The 16,899-nt window shown below is 40.9% G+C and overlaps 1 protein-coding gene across 7 annotated transcripts; it reads left to right on the top strand.

Annotated features, from left to right (window-relative positions):
• The first annotated feature begins 165 nt into the window (after positions 1-165).
• On the top strand, positions 166-15,398 carry ccar1 (cell division cycle and apoptosis regulator 1). 7 transcript variants are annotated; one of them, XM_073481518.1, is made up of 27 exons: positions 166-251; positions 1,337-1,498; positions 1,665-1,867; positions 1,970-2,107; positions 2,328-2,360; positions 3,007-3,203; positions 3,367-3,493; positions 4,135-4,254; positions 5,657-5,722; positions 5,852-6,044; positions 6,214-6,358; positions 6,452-6,607; positions 6,761-6,986; positions 7,600-7,713; positions 8,018-8,184; positions 8,995-9,205; positions 10,415-10,498; positions 10,612-10,800; positions 11,045-11,236; positions 11,349-11,576; positions 11,665-11,794; positions 12,081-12,169; positions 12,263-12,403; positions 12,572-12,692; positions 12,842-13,024; positions 13,718-13,923; positions 14,721-15,045. In XM_073481518.1, the coding sequence occupies exons 2-27, from the start codon at positions 1,387-1,389 to the stop codon at positions 14,799-14,801; spliced, it is 3,852 nt and encodes a 1,283-aa protein (XP_073337619.1). In that variant the 5' UTR covers positions 166-251; positions 1,337-1,386; the 3' UTR covers positions 14,802-15,045. The 7 variants fall into 7 exon arrangements, with proteins under 7 accessions (XP_073337619.1, XP_073337622.1, XP_073337623.1 ...); XM_073481520.1 differs by lacking the exon at positions 166-251 and adding an exon at positions 274-290; XM_073481519.1 differs by lacking the exon at positions 166-251 and adding an exon at positions 873-890.
• The last annotated feature ends 1,501 nt before the right edge of the window (positions 15,399-16,899 follow it).

The following is a 16,899-nucleotide window of genomic DNA, read 5'->3' as shown; positions in this document are numbered from 1 at the left end:
GTCCTATGTGGGTAGAGAGAAAACAAGGAATGACTACCCACATACAGGAAGTAAAAAAGGGTAGTGAGTCATGAGACTTTACACTGTAATGATCTTCTGTAGTCATGCTCCAGTGGCTCACAGGGACAGAACCCATTTATCTGAGCAGTAAACACAGACTGATCACTTCATACACTCCTGGAGCAAGGATAGGCTTCTTCAACTCGCGCATGCGCAGTTTATGTCTACAGCGACCGGCGCAGGGGACATCGGTAAGCAGTGACAATGTTTTAATGAAAACCTTTTACTACGTGAGTTATCGTTACCATTTTGTGCAAAATTGAAGCATGATTTGTTGACTGTGTGCAGGAGAGTTGCTGCCATTAGTGAATGTGTGTTTTTGTACTTGTTAAACATTAGCTATTCAATGCGAACTGCCAAGAGCCAACGGACGTTATTCGGGCCTCGCTTTCGACAACAAATCCAGCACGAGGCTAATCTGGCAACAAAGCTAACGACGTGCAAATGCTAAGATACGTTCAGCTACTACCATATTAAAACACGGCATGGCTACTGTATCTGTTTACAGCAGCAATGCATTGTTTTAATGTTGTAAAGGTGTCGCTAAACAGGACACGTTTTAAACCAGGAAACCAGCAAAGCCCGAATAACATGGAGCTTTAGTTAGCTGCTGTTAACAACAACTACAACCGCGTTAGCTTGCTGAACAGCCGTAAAATATTAGCTAGCTAGCTGCCTGCGCTAGCCGATAGCATACTGTCAGTTAAAGTGGCTAACGTTAGCCACACTGCTGTCGAGCTCTTCGAGGTTGCTGTGTCAGCATTTACTCATCTAACGTTACAGAGCGCTGCAGAAATCAAGGGTAACTCCTTTTAAGTGCTTGCGTACCAGTAAGTTGTGTGTCCTCTCTCTTGTTAGGCTAATGGTGTTGAATTATTGTAAGATAACCGTAGGATCCCAGCTAAAGTCAATGGTCGCTGTCGCCTATCCATTTAGTGTAAACAGCATGCTAGCCGTGTAAAGGCGCCTCTAAATCAGTGTATGTATTCTCTCAAATGTAACATCTAATGGAGCGAATCAGCAAGTATTATACTTATTCACGACATAACACGTTTGTGTGTCCTTTGTACTGCTTCTCACATGTATAATGTATTGTTTTAGTCCTCATTGTTAACGCTTTGCTATCAATGCACAGGTTGTCTGCTAACTATTGTAGCTGCCTGGGATTCATAACATTTTAATTTTGGGCAGAGATATGTGCATACTCTTAAGTTTTTCCAGGGAAACACACCTTTGTGTAGGTGGTCTTTTCTGATTGTTTTTGTTTTGTTTTTAGTGACAAATATTGGCCTGGTGAGCAGAGACTGCCCTTAACCTGAGTGAGTCATGGCCCAGTTCGGGGGACAGAAGAATCCGCCGTGGGCAACTCAATTTGCTGCCACAGCGGTGTCCCAGCCGGGCCACTCGGGACAGTCTATTGACCTCAACAGCCTGCATTGTAAGTAAAGCAAACCAGAGGCTCTGTCCTATTCAATTCCCTCTCCTAATGTAATGTTGTACTCTTATTATATGGACTTTATCTCGCTTTCTCATCATGAAGGAATATTCTATGCTATATCAACATTTTCCATTCAGTGTTTTTTTTTCCCCACACCTCTCTGAAGCTGGTGCTTCATATTCCCTCCCTACAGCACTTGGTGTGCAGCAGCCGTCTCTTCTGGGAGCTTCTCCTTCTGTTTACTCTCAGCAGTCAGCCTTGGCTGCAGTCTCTCTCAGCAACCAGTCTGCTGCAAACTATCAGCTGTCTCAGCAAACTGCTGCCTTGCAGCAGCAAGCAGCAGCAGCTGCCGCTGCAGCACTACAGCAGGTCAGTCACTGCAAGGTAGCACCAAGCACACTCAGCAGTCTTGCTACGATCTCATGTAACACTGTCTGATCCTCTATCTCTATCGTGTTCTTCTTAATGTAGTCCCAGATAAATACAGCCCTCCAGCAGTATCAGCAACAGCAGCAGCAACAACAGCAACAGCAACAGCAGCAGCAACAGCAACAGCAGCAACCTCCCCAGCAACCGCCTCAACAGCAACTGTACAATGTACCTCATCAGGTGATTCACAGCCTCACTTTGCTTTTTGTCACATTTTATTTTGGAGAGTCCCCTGCTCATACTAACCCTGGAGAATAAATAGGTTTAGAGGGATGAATTACATTGCTTTATATATTGTCATGGCTTCATATAGATTGTGATCTGTCAACAACTGCTGGGAAAATGAGCAGTCATACAGCAGTTAATTTCATTTTTGGTATTTTCTGTTTTTTTTTCACAGCTTCCACAGCCACAACAAGCACTGCTTTCTCAGGTAATGTGCAAAAACACACACATATTTTTTTCATTTCAAAGTAGCTAATCCAGGCTTGTCATTGGGATTGAAGGACAGATTTAATTCATGATCACATGCATATATCTTTTCTCTCAGTGTTTATCCTTTCATAAATGCGTATCATGCTCAGGGTCACAGTGGGATGTTGGCATGTATTGAGCTAGGTGCAGGGTACACCATATGTACACCATCTGTGCTGTAAAACACTTATTTTCAGATTAACCTTAGAGCAGCACTCTGTCCAAGGCTGAACAAAATATAAAAAAACACTTTACACAGCCAATTTTTCTATCTGAGCACATACAGCATTGATATTGAGCCTGTTATGCAGGTCTTCATTCACTCTATTGTTTTATTTCTCTAATTCATTGCTAATTCAAATTCAATATTGATATTTTTCTCAAAGTAGAAGAAGCAAATCCCAAGACATATATGCCAAAATCAGTCCTATCCGTTTACATTCTACCATTCAAAACCTAAATCCAGGCCAAATGTTTTCATAGCTAACCAGATCAAAAAATGATTGCATCAAATGTCTCCCTTTGTATTCTTTTAGAGTTTGTGTGGCCATGGTTTTTACTGATTCTGTTTAATAATACAACTTTCGTTTTGTCCCAACCCTCAGCCCCCCGTCGCCTTGCCCACCAGCCTAAGCCTGTCTAACCCCCAGCAGACAGCCCAGATAACTGTGTCCTACCCAACACCACGTTCAAGTCACCAACAGCAGACGCAGCCACAGAAGCAGCGAGTTTTTACCGGTGTCGTCAACAAACTACATGACACTTTTGGCTTTGTAGATGAAGATGTCTTCTTTCAGCTAAGGTGAAAGAGAGAGAATGGTCATCGCCTCTTCTTTGCCATTTCTCAGGCCAACATACAGTTCTAAGCAATACATGCACCTCTTTTTAAACCTGAAACTGACGTGCCCTGACATTTAGAGATGTTCACAGATGTCTGATTGTTTTTTTGTTTTTTTTTCTTTCAGTGCTGTGAAGGGGAAAACCCCTCAGGTGGGTGACAGGGTTCTAGTGGAAGCTGTGTACAACCCGAACATGCCCTTCAAGTGGAATGCCCAGCGCATCCAGACCTTGCCTCAGCTTGCAAACCAGTCGGTGAGAACACTTAGAAGTTGCACTTAGTCACCCAAAAAGGAGAGGATAACATTGTTTGGCAAACTTCTGCTTGAATTTCATATTTACTTTTTGATTATTAGTGTCATGCAACCAACACTATTCATGGTTTTGAAATTGCCCCGTCTGCTTCAAAAACGTGAAGACGCATACTTTGTTTGGCTTTTCCTCCCATGAAGGATTTAATTCATTTATACTTACCATCCAATACTATTCACAAGATAGCTTTTTCACATTTGTAAGTTAAACCTCAGTTCCCAAAAATAAGCCATTATAGTCTAGCCATTCCAAACATGGGAAGCATTTTCTTAGCTCTTGCTCTGTACTTTGTATTTGTCTGTTCGCTTCAGTTAATTTCAGTCTGATCAGACAAAACATTGAAACATCTGCTGAATTGCTTCTGTGATAGAGGCTATAAGTTGACATTAATAACATCTGTTTGAATCTTTACATATCTGAAAGTGAGATCCACAGGTTCATTTTAAATCCTGGACAATTCACCTGGCGTAGTCTGAGGAGAGTCTTAATATATTGAAGTGTTTTGTTGCTTTTTCCTTCAGATTTAATCTTTACCCTGTACCTCTCTGTCTTTTATTGACTGTTGTGTTCTCAATCCCTCCTAGCATCAGCAGCAGCCTCAGCCTTTACCTCAAGCTTCCCCACAGCTCGGCAGCCTTTACAATGAGCCAGGGATGCAGCTGCGCTACTCAGACATGCACTCGACTGCGGACAACAGACAAAATGTAACCCCCTAGTCATGAATCTCACTGTTTTTGGTCCTTCTCCCTGCTCAGTTTCTTTCTTTGTTTCCCGACTTTCTTGTTTAACCTATTCATGCTGAACACCAACTCTAAACTGCAGTTTTTGCTTGTTCTTTTAGTTTGCTGTCGTTGCCAAATGGATAGAACCACATTTATGTAGTGGTATAACAATAACTGTCTTTATTTTAAGGAACATTGATTTGTCTTAAAGAGAGACAATTTTGATATTATTGCTTCATTATACATTTTTGAATGTGCTTTTTGTGGTAGATTACATCCTTTTTAACCAGGATATATATTGATTTTGTTTGGAAAACAAACTAATGTTTCTTGAGCTGTTACTTTTGTTCCAGAGGTGTTTTGTTTGTTTGTAAATCAGTTAATCTTTCTACAGGGGACATTGCAGATGACAGGGACTTCAAGAAGCTTCTTAAAAGTAGAATGCCTTTTCAGCACATTTTATGTAACGCCAGCAACACGGTGCTGTGTAAAACAAGCATGTGTTCAACCATGTAGAATTGCTTGACAATGTATCAAATCACAAGTCTGTTAAATCAAGCCCATAAATTAAACAGTTAAATCAGTGCCCTGATTCTCAAGACCTTGAGACATACAAATTTCACTATGATATTTGTCATGGAGTTAATATTTCTGAATGTGGCCTTTTGATTGAAGTGACTCTTTAACCAGAGGCACAGATTTGAACTTAGCACCATCTTTTCCATTTAAAGTGAGCTGAGCATGATGTTGAACTTGTATGTTCACATAATACATAAAATATCTTCAGAATATGCTGTTCAATCATGAATGTAGTGACATGCAGCATGTGATTTATAAAATACTGCTGGTCATAGTTTCTTATGGTCCTGACTGCAGGCTATACACCAGACATGAAACTTAAAATAACAAATGCTACTCCAGTGTGAATTTAAAATACACACATTCTTCTTAATATCAGCTTCAGTGTTCACATGTTAATTGTTAGCCTGACATCAACAGTTTGATGTCCATTTAAAATAGGAGCTAACAAATAAGACTTGCACTCTGAAAGGAAGAACAGATCATATGAGACGAAGTGTTAAAGATAATGTAGAAAATTCTTAGACAATTCCTAGCCATACTCCTGATCGGTCTTAAAAGATATGTACCTTTAACTCATCTTTTGTTGGAAAATTGTGCCTTTTATTTTCTTCACCCAAATCTTTTTGATAATCCGATAAAAAATTGATGTTTGCTTCTAACAGGTCAAAAACTGGATTATTACTTTTGTCTGATTCAACTGAAGTTTGAGATAAAACTGTGTCATGTAGCAAAACTGTACTGAAGAAGACCAGCTGTCTAGGTTGAGATTTTGTTTCACACCAGGTGTTCTTTCATCCTACAGACCTTTCATTCAAGCAGACATTCAGAGCTTTCCCCAGCTTCTTTCTTTCAAGCAGCCACTGACCAGGTTTTTGTACAGTTCATCCTGTTATTTGTTAAGCAGTCATTGGCATTACAACTGAAGATTCTTTCAGGTCTGCTTTTGAACATATGATCACCCCCTTGTTTGTTTTTTTCTTTATCCCCTCTTCTCCAGAACCAGCCCCAAGGTCCCACCATGATGAAGGCAGCCCCCACCATCCTGCAGTCGCTACCTCCCCCAAACGCGTTCAGTGTTCCCACCCAGGCTCCCCCGCCATCCCTGCTGCAGGCCCAGCTGTCTGCTGCCTCTCTGGCACCTCTCCTCCAAAACCCTCCTCAACCTCTGCTCCCACAGCCTCCACCCAAAGGTAAAATACCTATTAAAGAAATTACATTCATGTAGTACTGGATATAGGCCAGTGAAGATCACTATTTTTGCAGCTATGTTGGCACATCTGCCTCAAGTCAAAGCAATCTATGTGGTATTTTAAGTGGTTAAATAAGCAGGGGCTTAGTATTGTTTCCCTTGTCTCCTAGATGTGTTTTCTGGGGGTCTACTTCAGCCCCCAGTGAGAATGATGCCACAGCCGCAGCCTGTTCGGCGAATTGAACCCCCACCTCGTTTCCCCAGTCGCAATGATCGAGGCCCTGAGCTCATCCTCAGGACTAAAGAGGAACGCAGGTGAGATGGTGATAGAAATTACCTGAGTTTATCTTGTTTTTGTCTCTAAATATGTAGAAATTACTCATCTGTGTTTTTTTCTCAATTTGTCAGTCGAGACAGAGACCGTGAGCGCAGACGGTCAAGAGAACGTTCACCTGCACGCAAACGTTCCAGAGACCGCTCTCCCAGACGCGACCGTTCACCCCGACGGCCTCGCAGGGTGGTTCCTCGCTACACCGTCCAGTTTTCCAAGTTCAGCTTAGATGGGTGAGTACAATCTTCTGAGTGTTGTACTGTATGTCAACACTTCAGTGTTTGATAGTCAACAGTATGTAATAGTTTATAACAGTTTGTATTGTGGAGTTACTGTGGCCACCAAGCTAATGAACTACTGTTAACTGTCCTCTGTGGGTACTCCAGCTCCAGCTGTGACATGATGGAGCTGAGAAGGCGCTATCAGAGCCTCTACATTCCAAGTGACTTCTTTGATGCTGTCTTCACCTGGGTGGATGCCTTCCCTATGACAAGACCCTTCCAGTTCAGTAACGCCTGTAATTTCCACATCTTGCACAAAGAGGTGGATCCGCTGGTCAAGAATACAGCTGTGCTTGACCCTCCTGATGCCAACCACACTTATAGTGCTAAGGTATGAAGGTCAATGATAAATACATTGTACCAGTGTGTCGTCTGTCATCAAGATGCAGTGAACAGCCAGAAAAGTCATCCCATGCATTTATTAGTTAAGTTGTAAGAGCTATTACCAAACCACAGCTATTACTGGTGAGAGCGCTAATATTGTGCCCAACACCACAAATGAAAAATTGTGTCCCACATTATCTTCAGATTTCGTTTAAAGTTGGTATACACTCTTCAAATTGAATACAGTAAGGCTAAATAAGATTCTTGTCCTGTGTTGTAGATTTTGTGTGCATGTTTGAACAGTTCAAATACTTTAAATGTGAAGCAGCAGCAGATTAAAATGTTCTGTTTGCATTAGCAGTTTAGCACTTTGTATAGCTCTGATACAGTACATCAGAGCGAAGCTAAGAGTGTGAATAATAAACAGTGAGGCTAGTTTGAATTAGATGCTGGATAACATGCATATATTTTCCTGTGAATTTCTTGTGCTTAAGTATCTGAATCCACTGCAGTGAATGAAATGGTGGACAAAATAGGGTTGGATTTCGTAAATATTTTACTTAACAATATTATATAGGATTATAGGCTTATTACGTAAATGCGTTCTCTTTATATTTCAGGTGATGCTACTGGCTAACCCCAGTATAGAGGAGCTCTATCACAAGTCCTGTGCTCTGGCAGAGGACACCCAGGAAGTCAAAGACTCCTTCCAACATCCTGCTAGACTCATTAAGGTACATCACACTTTTGTACACTTGTACCATGTGCAGGAGCTAACAATGATGTTAACTAACCTATTCCATTGCTGAGTTCTAACAATGTAGAAAATCTTAACTGATGTTGGCTTAACCCTGTTGTGTTTTCTCCTGTGGATCCTCAGAGGTACATGCTGCTGACCTTTTTGTCTTTGTCTGTGTCTCTATCCTCTTTTTTGCTCTTTCCACCCTCCATACCTCTTATCCATATTGTCATTCCCATTTCATCTAACCTGTTGTACTCTGTGGCTCTCTTTTGTACCCGTCTGTCTTTCTTCTTTAGTTTTTGGTGGGCATGAGAGGTAAAGATGAGGCCATGGCCATTGGTGGTCACTGGTCTCCCTCTCTGGATGGAGCTGACCCAGAGAAGGATCCCTCAGTCCTTATAAAGACAGCCATACGCTGTTGCAAGGCACTCACAGGCATAGACCTTAGTCTCTGCACTCAGTGGTAAGAGCTGTTATTCTCATCAATATTTATTTTTTCTCATTGATTGTGTTTCTGTTTAACTCTGCTGGTATCAAAATCTCAAATTGAAAAACTAAATCTCATCCTGAACATGTTGGGTGATACTTTTTGTTTCTTTTTTATATTAATGATTATTGTGTTGTTAATTTGCTACCTATAATTTACTATTTTTATTTATTGTGTTTGTGCAATGTTCCTTTTGGCCTTTTGTGTGTTGTTGTCTTGGCTCTCTCTTTCTGTCACACACTCTATACATATATGCATATTTTGTTGTGATGAAAAACCAAACGCATGGACTGTGGCTGGAAGCAGTAGCCTGGACCAGAAGACACTTTCATTACTTTGTTTTTTTTAATTACTTTTCTGTTCTCTGTTAAATATCTTACATATTTAACTGGCTTTCACTGTCCTTTTGATTCTGTCTCTCTTCGCACAACCCTAATGTAGTGCGTAAAGTGTATCCTAGGTTAAATGCAGATCACTCATCCATAATTGGCTGAAGCTATAATGGGGATGAATTTGGGGGTGTGATTTATTTTATGTGATTGTCTCGTCAACTTTCTCAAAATGGCTGCCGTAACCTGTGACAACAGTTGGAGAGCTGCAGACTGGGTCCATTTGTGTCTATGCTGTGTGTTGTATGGGAGACGGGTCACTGTAATGATATGTACAATCATTCAGTGACCTCATGGGAGGGAGTAGCTGTAGAAGGCTCGCCCTAGCAAGGCTTGCCTTTTATACTGTGCCCTGACAGAATGTTTCTTTCCAATGCACCTTCTTCCTTTGCGACAGGTATCGTTTTGCAGAGATTCGCTATCATCGGCCGGAGGAGACACACAAGGGGCGGACAGTCCCTGCTCATGTGGAGACAGTGGTTTTGTTTCTTCCGGATGTTTGGCATTGTCTTCCTACCCGCTCAGAGTGGGAGGTGCTGTCACGGCGACTCCGGGAGCAGCTGGCTGAGAAGCTGTCGGCCGAGCGAAAGGAGGCGGATGGAGAACAGGCACTGAACCGCTAATCCCTCTCTTCTCATTTCCGCTTCTCACAGGAAGGCACAGGAATTACAAAAAAACAAACCCCAGATACACATCAGACACAAAGCACACCTCACCATTCACGCAGACAGACACGAACACAGGCAGATTATTGCTCCCACCAAACCTCACCTAGGCTTCTTCTGTTTACTCCTCCACCTGTCCCCTTCTCCTCTGCTCCAACTCCTCCATTCCTCCATCAGCACATCCACCTTCCCTCACATCCAGCAGACACATACAGTGGAAGCAGTGAGACTAGGTTGTGTTGTGTAGGCCCTGATCGCAACTGATAAAACAGCTTCCAGCACCTCACACGCCCCATAATTGGGTGATAATCTGGCTATAATCACTGTTAATCCTGGCATTTTATTGTGCTTTATTTTATACAATGCTTGCTTAAGATGTTTTGAATTTGGGTGCTTGCAAATTGGTGAAGCAATGGTTTCAAGTGGTTTCACAAATCTGAGCCAGTGGTGATTTTGTTTTTAACACTGGAATCTGCATTATTTGTTTACGCTGGAATCTGTGGAGTCAGTTGCGTGTAAATAATGTATTTGTTTTAGAAATGTGTGTTTTTATATGATTTTCACATCGATTTGCTATTGTCTGACTTCGAAAAGAGAACCTCCCCCAAGTCCTGCTTCTTGTCTGTTCTTGTTGTTGGATTCTACATTTTCATTTGGACTATATGTAGGATTTGGTTTTTCCAGGGCAGTTGGTTGGACAGAAGGATTGATGGCTCCTATCTGACGTAGGCGTATAAAACCCATAAATGGCAATACCCAATACCCCAGTCATAGTCCATGGTAGGGCCTCCCTATCCTCACTCCGTTTGGAGACCAGCTTCAGTTCACCTGATGTACCTACACTCCTTTTGGACACACCTCTCATTCATTTTTACCTTTTTTTGTGTTCCACAGATTGATTGATTGGCAGCTGGGGGGCATTTCTGTTGGTTTTTATAAGAGCTAGAGAGCTTCCCTGTGTACGCTTCAGTAGCAGTGGACTTAAACACAGTCGAGAGCTCACTAGGACGAGACAATGAAAGACAGATGTGACCTTGCTTCTTGCACGGATCAACTTTAAAGTTTACTCAGGCCTTGAATGGTGTGCTGACTGTTTGCTATCCCACTTCTTTCTCTCTCTGCCTGTCTATATCTTAATGATTTCCTGTCAAGGAGGAAGAGGAGAAGGATGGTGATGAATCGAAGGACGTTAGTACTCCCACTCACTGGGCTAAACTTGACCCGAAATCAATGAAGGTAATGTCTAAGGAGGAAGCCTCTGCACTGGTAGAGATGAGAAGACAGACAATGATTTCCCCTCTAACGTATTAAATGTGCATTTCTGACATCACTTTTGTCTTCCCTTGTAGGTAAATGACCTGCGCAAGGAGCTCGATTGTCGCTCTCTAAGCTCGAAGGGGCTTAAGTCACAGCTGATCGCTCGCCTCACCAAGCAGCTAAAGGTGGAGGAGCAGGTGGAGGAGTCCAAGGAGCCAGAGAAACCAGAGAGCAAAATTCCTGAGGAAGAGGAGCCATCTCGCACTGAGGAAGACCGAGAGGTACAGAGATTTTTTATTTTACATGGATATGATTTGATGTTATAAGAGAATTTAATAGTCACAGTTTTGTTATTATGGCAACATTTATGTGGTTGTGTCCTTATATTGTGCAAATAAGCTATGCACTTGTTATTGGCGGTTTTGTCAGTCTATTCAGTACAAAAAACCCTTTCAGAAATTAGGATTACCATACATTTTGTCTGAAACGCTCTGACTAACTAACTGACGTTTTCTCCTCTGTTAGGAGGAGGAGAGGAAGAGACAGGAGGAGCTTGAGCGTCAGCGGAGAGAAAGGCGCTACATCCTCCCTGATGAGCCGACCATCATCGTACACCCCAACTGGGCAGCCAAGAATGGCAAATTTGACTGCAGTGTCATGTCCCTGAGTGTGCTGCTTGACTACAGACTGGAGGACAACAAGGAGCACTCCTTTGAGGTGAGAGTTGGTGGTCACAGCATTTGTTCTATGCTGTGATACAGAGTAGATGAATGAAGTCTGCAATGCATGTGTATGAAAACCAACTGAATCTGTTTGTCTCACAAACCAGGTTTCCCTATTTGCTGAGCTGTTTAATGAAATGCTACAGAGAGACTTTGGCTACCGCATATATAAAGCCCTCGCTGCTATTCCTGCCAAAGACGAGAAAAAGGAAAAGGAGAAGAAAGCCAAAAAGGAAAAGGAGGCTGAAAAGCGTGAAACAAAGAAGGAAAAAGAAGAAGAGAATGAAGAGCCAGCAGTAAAGAAGACCAAAGAGGATGAGGAGGAGAAGAAGAAGGCAAGCCTCTCAAACTAATCTAATCTTTCATTTACTCAACAAATGATGTGTGTTTTCATACAGTTTTGTGACTTGTGTTTTTAACCAGAGCGATGAAAAGGCTGTGAGGAAGGAGCCCTCTCGAGATGAAGAGGAGAACGAAGATGATGGCAGCACAGCCAATGCTGAGGAATATGACCCCATGGAGGCTGAAGATGCAGAAGATGACGATGATGATGGTACAACACACTCTCTTTTTCATAAAACACAACCCAAGAGATTATTGTTAAAGTTCCCACAATATGATTCGGTCAATGATGAGAAATCATGCACCACGCTGAGCCTGTGATGGATAACACTTCCACTGTTTCTGAGACCTTAACATGGGAAAACATTGCTTTGATTTTTAGGATATTACATTTTTTTCTTGTGTTCCCACTGATTAAACACACAAATAATGAAAAAAAATTACTTCAACCTTGATTCAAGTTCTAACTTCTAAATATTTCTTTTAATATTTCTTAGACAAGGACGATGATGACTCCAATGACAGAGACAGGAAAGACCGCAAGGATGACCGCAAGTCTTCAAAAGAGAGGTCATCTAAAGACAAGGTTGGTTGATTATTGTAGTAGACATACATTTAACACATTAATCTTGTAAAAATGTGGCTTGTGGTATAAATGTGGTTGTTGCTGTTACACCAGGAGAAGAAGCAGATGGTCACATACAACAAGGAGCTGCTGATGGCATTTGTCTACTTTGACCAGAGCCACTGTGGCTATTTGCTGGAGAGAGACTTGGAGGAGATCTTGTACACACTGGGACTGCACCTTTCTCGTGCTCAGGTGAACACACTCACTCAGACAAACCTAATCATGTCCGTGGCTTGTTTCTGGATTCTTAGTCAGTCTTATTCACTTACCCACTCACTTACTGCCTGCCTGCTGATGTTTCTTTGTTTTTGAGTAAGATTACATACAAATAATCAAACAATCTAATTGTTCTGTTTTCAGATTAAGAAGCTGTTGAACAAACCAGTGATCAGAGAGTCTTGTCACTATCGTAAACTGACCGATAGGGGAAAGGATGAACCAATTCCCTCCTTTAACGAAGCCCAGATAGAAAACCTCATAGGTGAGCTGACCTTTTTTGATTGAAACAGTTTCCTTCAATTTTTAATAGTCAATTAAGCACCATTTTTAAAGCTATGATGACATAAGAAGTTTCATATAATAAGCTACAGCTGTTACATTTTATGAAATGCTTCTCTTGTTTTCTCTCAGGTAACCGAGGACTACTTCCTGTTCAAAAAGCTCGTTCTCAGTCAGAGGCCAGTGAGTCTGGTAATCTGATCGTGTATAATGGAGCCATGGTCGACATCGCCAGCATGATGCAGAAACTGGAGAAGAGTGAGAAAGCAAGAGAGGAGATAGAACAGAAGCTAATGGTGCAGGATTCCAAAATGGGTATGATTTGAATTTCATTATACTGTATATGTTATCTTTGGAAGTGATGTCACGGTCTCGTGAGTTGCAAGCTACACTCTGTGTCAGTAGTCCATCTGGACAATGATCTGGCTCAATTTGAGTTTTGCTACAAAGAAGTCCAGTCTCACTTCATTCAGCAGTCTTCCTCTTGTGATTTCTGTTGAAGTGTGGACTGGCACATTACTAACTGCCTCATTAAAAGTATAAAAAAGCATTCCGCAATACTGCTTGTCATTGCCAGTGGTTAAGAAAATAGTCCCACCAGGTCAGAAGATTTGTCCTTGTCTCTCCATTAAAGACAAAAAACCTGATAAAACCTGATAAATACAATGATGTCTTTATTTTCAATGTTAAACTGTAGAAGAAAAGTCCAGTTGAATGGTTGTATCACAGCTGATTGATTGTACTGCTGGTATGTTTCATTATGTACCACTTGTGAGAAGTTGTCATGCACGACACCTAGTGGTAAAATTAGGTATTACCTCTCCACGTGTTCGGCCTGATGATAACAAAGCAGTGTAAAGAATTTTCAAATCTGCCTAACACGGGTTAATAGTGAAGTTTGAGTAGAAGAATTGTGTAGTTTGGCCTGAATTTTCCTCCTAATGCTCACCATACTTTATTGTTGATCTTCCTTCAGTCTAGTAACTTTGTTGTCATGTCTCATTCTAGATGAAGATGCAAAGGTGAAGTTGCAGTTGGAGCAAGCCAACAAGACCTTGTCCAGGGAGCTGGATGATGTAAAGAGCACTCTGAGCCAAACTGAGCAGACTCTGAAGACTGTGGAGGAGCAGAAGACGACCTACCACGACCAGATTGTCAAAACGTCAAACACTTTGATGGCCAGCTTCAAAGGGCTGATGGCAGTAATAAAAAAGGTGAACCACATGGAAAAAGCATCAAACTGATATTCATCTATTTCTTTTTTTTAACCTTCAGCAAGGCATAATGAGTTCAGTATGGCATTGATGAACATTAGAAAAATATGGAGAGCCTGTTGACTAAAAGTGTGAACCAGTGAAAACTGTTTGTCTAAAAGCCTGAGTGCTGTTATTAAATCTGTAATATCTTTTTTAAAACTTAAAAAATCATAAATGCATTGTCCAAAAAGCCCAGTTGGTAAAAAAAACAAAACAACCCTGGATATTATTTCAAGGCATAAGCGTAACATCGACATTTCAGACGTGAAGCATCTGTTCTTCAGCAGCCACATTAATGATACTGTTTAGAGTTTTGCCAACTTCCTGCATGTGTTAGAAGCATAAATACACATTTGCAGCTCATTTAGATTAAATAACAAACAACGAAATATGGTAGGTCATTTGCAGTGGAATTTTTCCTTTACAAATTACAAACAAGGCAGATTCACACGGGATTACGATCACAGATGACCTCTAAAATGATTACAAATTACTATAAGTCCTGAGGTAACACTAGGATTGCTGTACAAACAGGGCTTGTTTTATATCACCGCACCAGTGATGTCATCAGTCACGTTTTTTTTTTAATTTGACACAAGCTCTGACAAAATGTATTCGAAAAGGTGCGATTCACAGGAGTGAAACAAGCTTCGGTATCAGAAGTGACCAGGCCTTTATTCAGACATGAGAGCAATACATTAAATCAGATAAACATAAGTGTCTGTACTCACTGCTTGTTTTTCTTTATCTTTCAGGATGAAGAAGTAGACGAGTCTGGCGACGAAGCTGCTGGCGATCACATTCGGACATCTCAAACAAACGGCGCTGATGAATGAGTGATACATTTAAAATGAATGAAGCTAATCTGTAACACTGAGTATCTTAAAATCTGTAAATATTCACTAACGAGTATGAGTTGGCTGTGTTTCATTTGGACCTATTGTCTCCCAGGCATGTATAAATTACTTAATTAGTTCCCTTGTGTTAATTAGAATTCAGTTTCTGTGTACAATACATTTGTTTCTGAAGAGTTACATTTCTTACCTATATAATAATAATAATAATTTTAACTATGACAAAGCTTTGACATGCTTATTTTCATAGTTCTAAATTATGATCAGTTGCTAACATTTTTCTTTTTGCCATTGCTTTAGCTTTGTTATGGCCAATAAAATGCTACATTGTAGATTTAAATGCCAGTATGTATGAGTTGTACTTTTCTGTTTGAGATTTTTGTTTTTCTAATGAGCAATAATGATGCTATTTATGTGCAAGAGAATTCATTAAAAAACAACTATATTTAAAAGAAACTAATTTTAGAAGGAAAAGGGTGGGAAGGGGCTCCATGTGGTTCAGACAGAATTTCTTTGTAAATTGTTCTAATCTGCTGTTTAACCACAACTGTGTTCAATAAACACATTCAGTTTGTAGTACTTTTTGTTTTGCTGATTTAACAGTTTTTTTCAAACACATGGCTATGCATGGTACCTGCCTCTCTTGGACCTTTTTGCTGCCGGCACCTCCCGACTGTACCCGCCGACTGCTGCGCTGCCAGTTACAGATCTTCATGTTTTACTGTGACGAGCGTCTGTCTTGTTTTCTGAAACTACACATGAACCAAAAGATAAGCTCAACGAATGTGTGTTCTCCTGAATGAATCGAAGAAACTTGAACACTGAAATCCATCTAAACTGTTTGCGTTGGTGTGGGTTGTTGTTGTAGAAATGAGGCACAATTACATTCAAATGTGCTCTAAAGCAGGCAGGTTTATTTTTCTATTGACAGTGTACACTATGGATGTCTTGTGAAAGAGTAAAGTGGTTCATTTTAACACTACAGTGTGTGCACATTCTTTTCCACCTGTTCTTGCTACCATTGCTTTTCCTGTTATGATAAAAATGCACTGTGGACAAGGCCTATTAAAAACAGAATGACACATAATGGACTCTAGCACCATGAAAAAAGGAGCTCATTTAATTTGACAAGAATGAAACATTGACATTGTGGTCACACCCTGTATTTCTTTAGTGGGATTACAGTTCTGGGAAAGGTTGCATCCTACATTACAGCTAGGTCAATTAGTTGGTGTTGGCTGATTAGAAACACCTGGACCCAGGCTAGGACCGTTCTATAATGGCAACTGCTAATCCGCCATTTTGTCAGGTCTCTTTCAAGCAAATATTGGCTGATATCTTTTATCTACTCCCCAACCTCACTTGTTTTAACATCGCCTGGCGGTAAGTTCATCCTTTTATTACAGCTGTTTTGTGATTAAGCTTGTAGAATTTAGTGTTTTCTATTTCTAATCCAACGCTAACCAAGCTAGCCAAAATATTAGCTGTCTGGAGCCAATGCTAATGCTACATTCTAAGTAGCTAACTGAAACTACTGTTGGATAACGTGTGTTTTACTGTGCGCTTGTTTACTAGATCAATTACTGTGTTGTACATACATTTTTTATTTTTTCACTGGTGATACCTTGTTTTCATTCTTATGTATAACACAGTGGAGCTAACTGATCTGAGAGTTACCTTTTTTTTACCCAATTTTCTGGGGAATATTAATAGGAGAGTGAGGTTACTGGGTGTGACCAGAGACCAGATACAGTTCTGACAAGTAATATTAATCATGTGGCATATTGTCACATAGAGTTTGTGTGAGGAACAGGGAGGGCCCTGCTTCACAGCCTCTTGTAGATCATGTACCTTTTGAAGCTTTTGTTTCCTGAGGTGACTCTTTTATGTCTTGGAGCCGCTGGACTTCTCTGACCTGTCGATGTAACTCCAGGTTTGTTTCCTCTCCCGCCACTCCCTTTGCCAGCAAACACACTTTATCTCTCATTCTTTGCTGTTGAACGCTGTCACTTTTCTTTCATTGATTTCTGATGTTGTTGCTGGTCAACCAGTTACACAGCCTACTGTCCAGATCTCCAGT

This window comes from Pagrus major, chromosome 15 (genome assembly GCF_040436345.1).
Source record: "Pagrus major chromosome 15, Pma_NU_1.0".
NCBI lineage: Eukaryota > Metazoa > Chordata > Actinopteri > Spariformes > Sparidae > Pagrus > Pagrus major.
The sequence above is the reverse complement of the archived record's forward strand: the minus strand, read 5'-3'. Positions and strand labels throughout refer to the sequence as shown.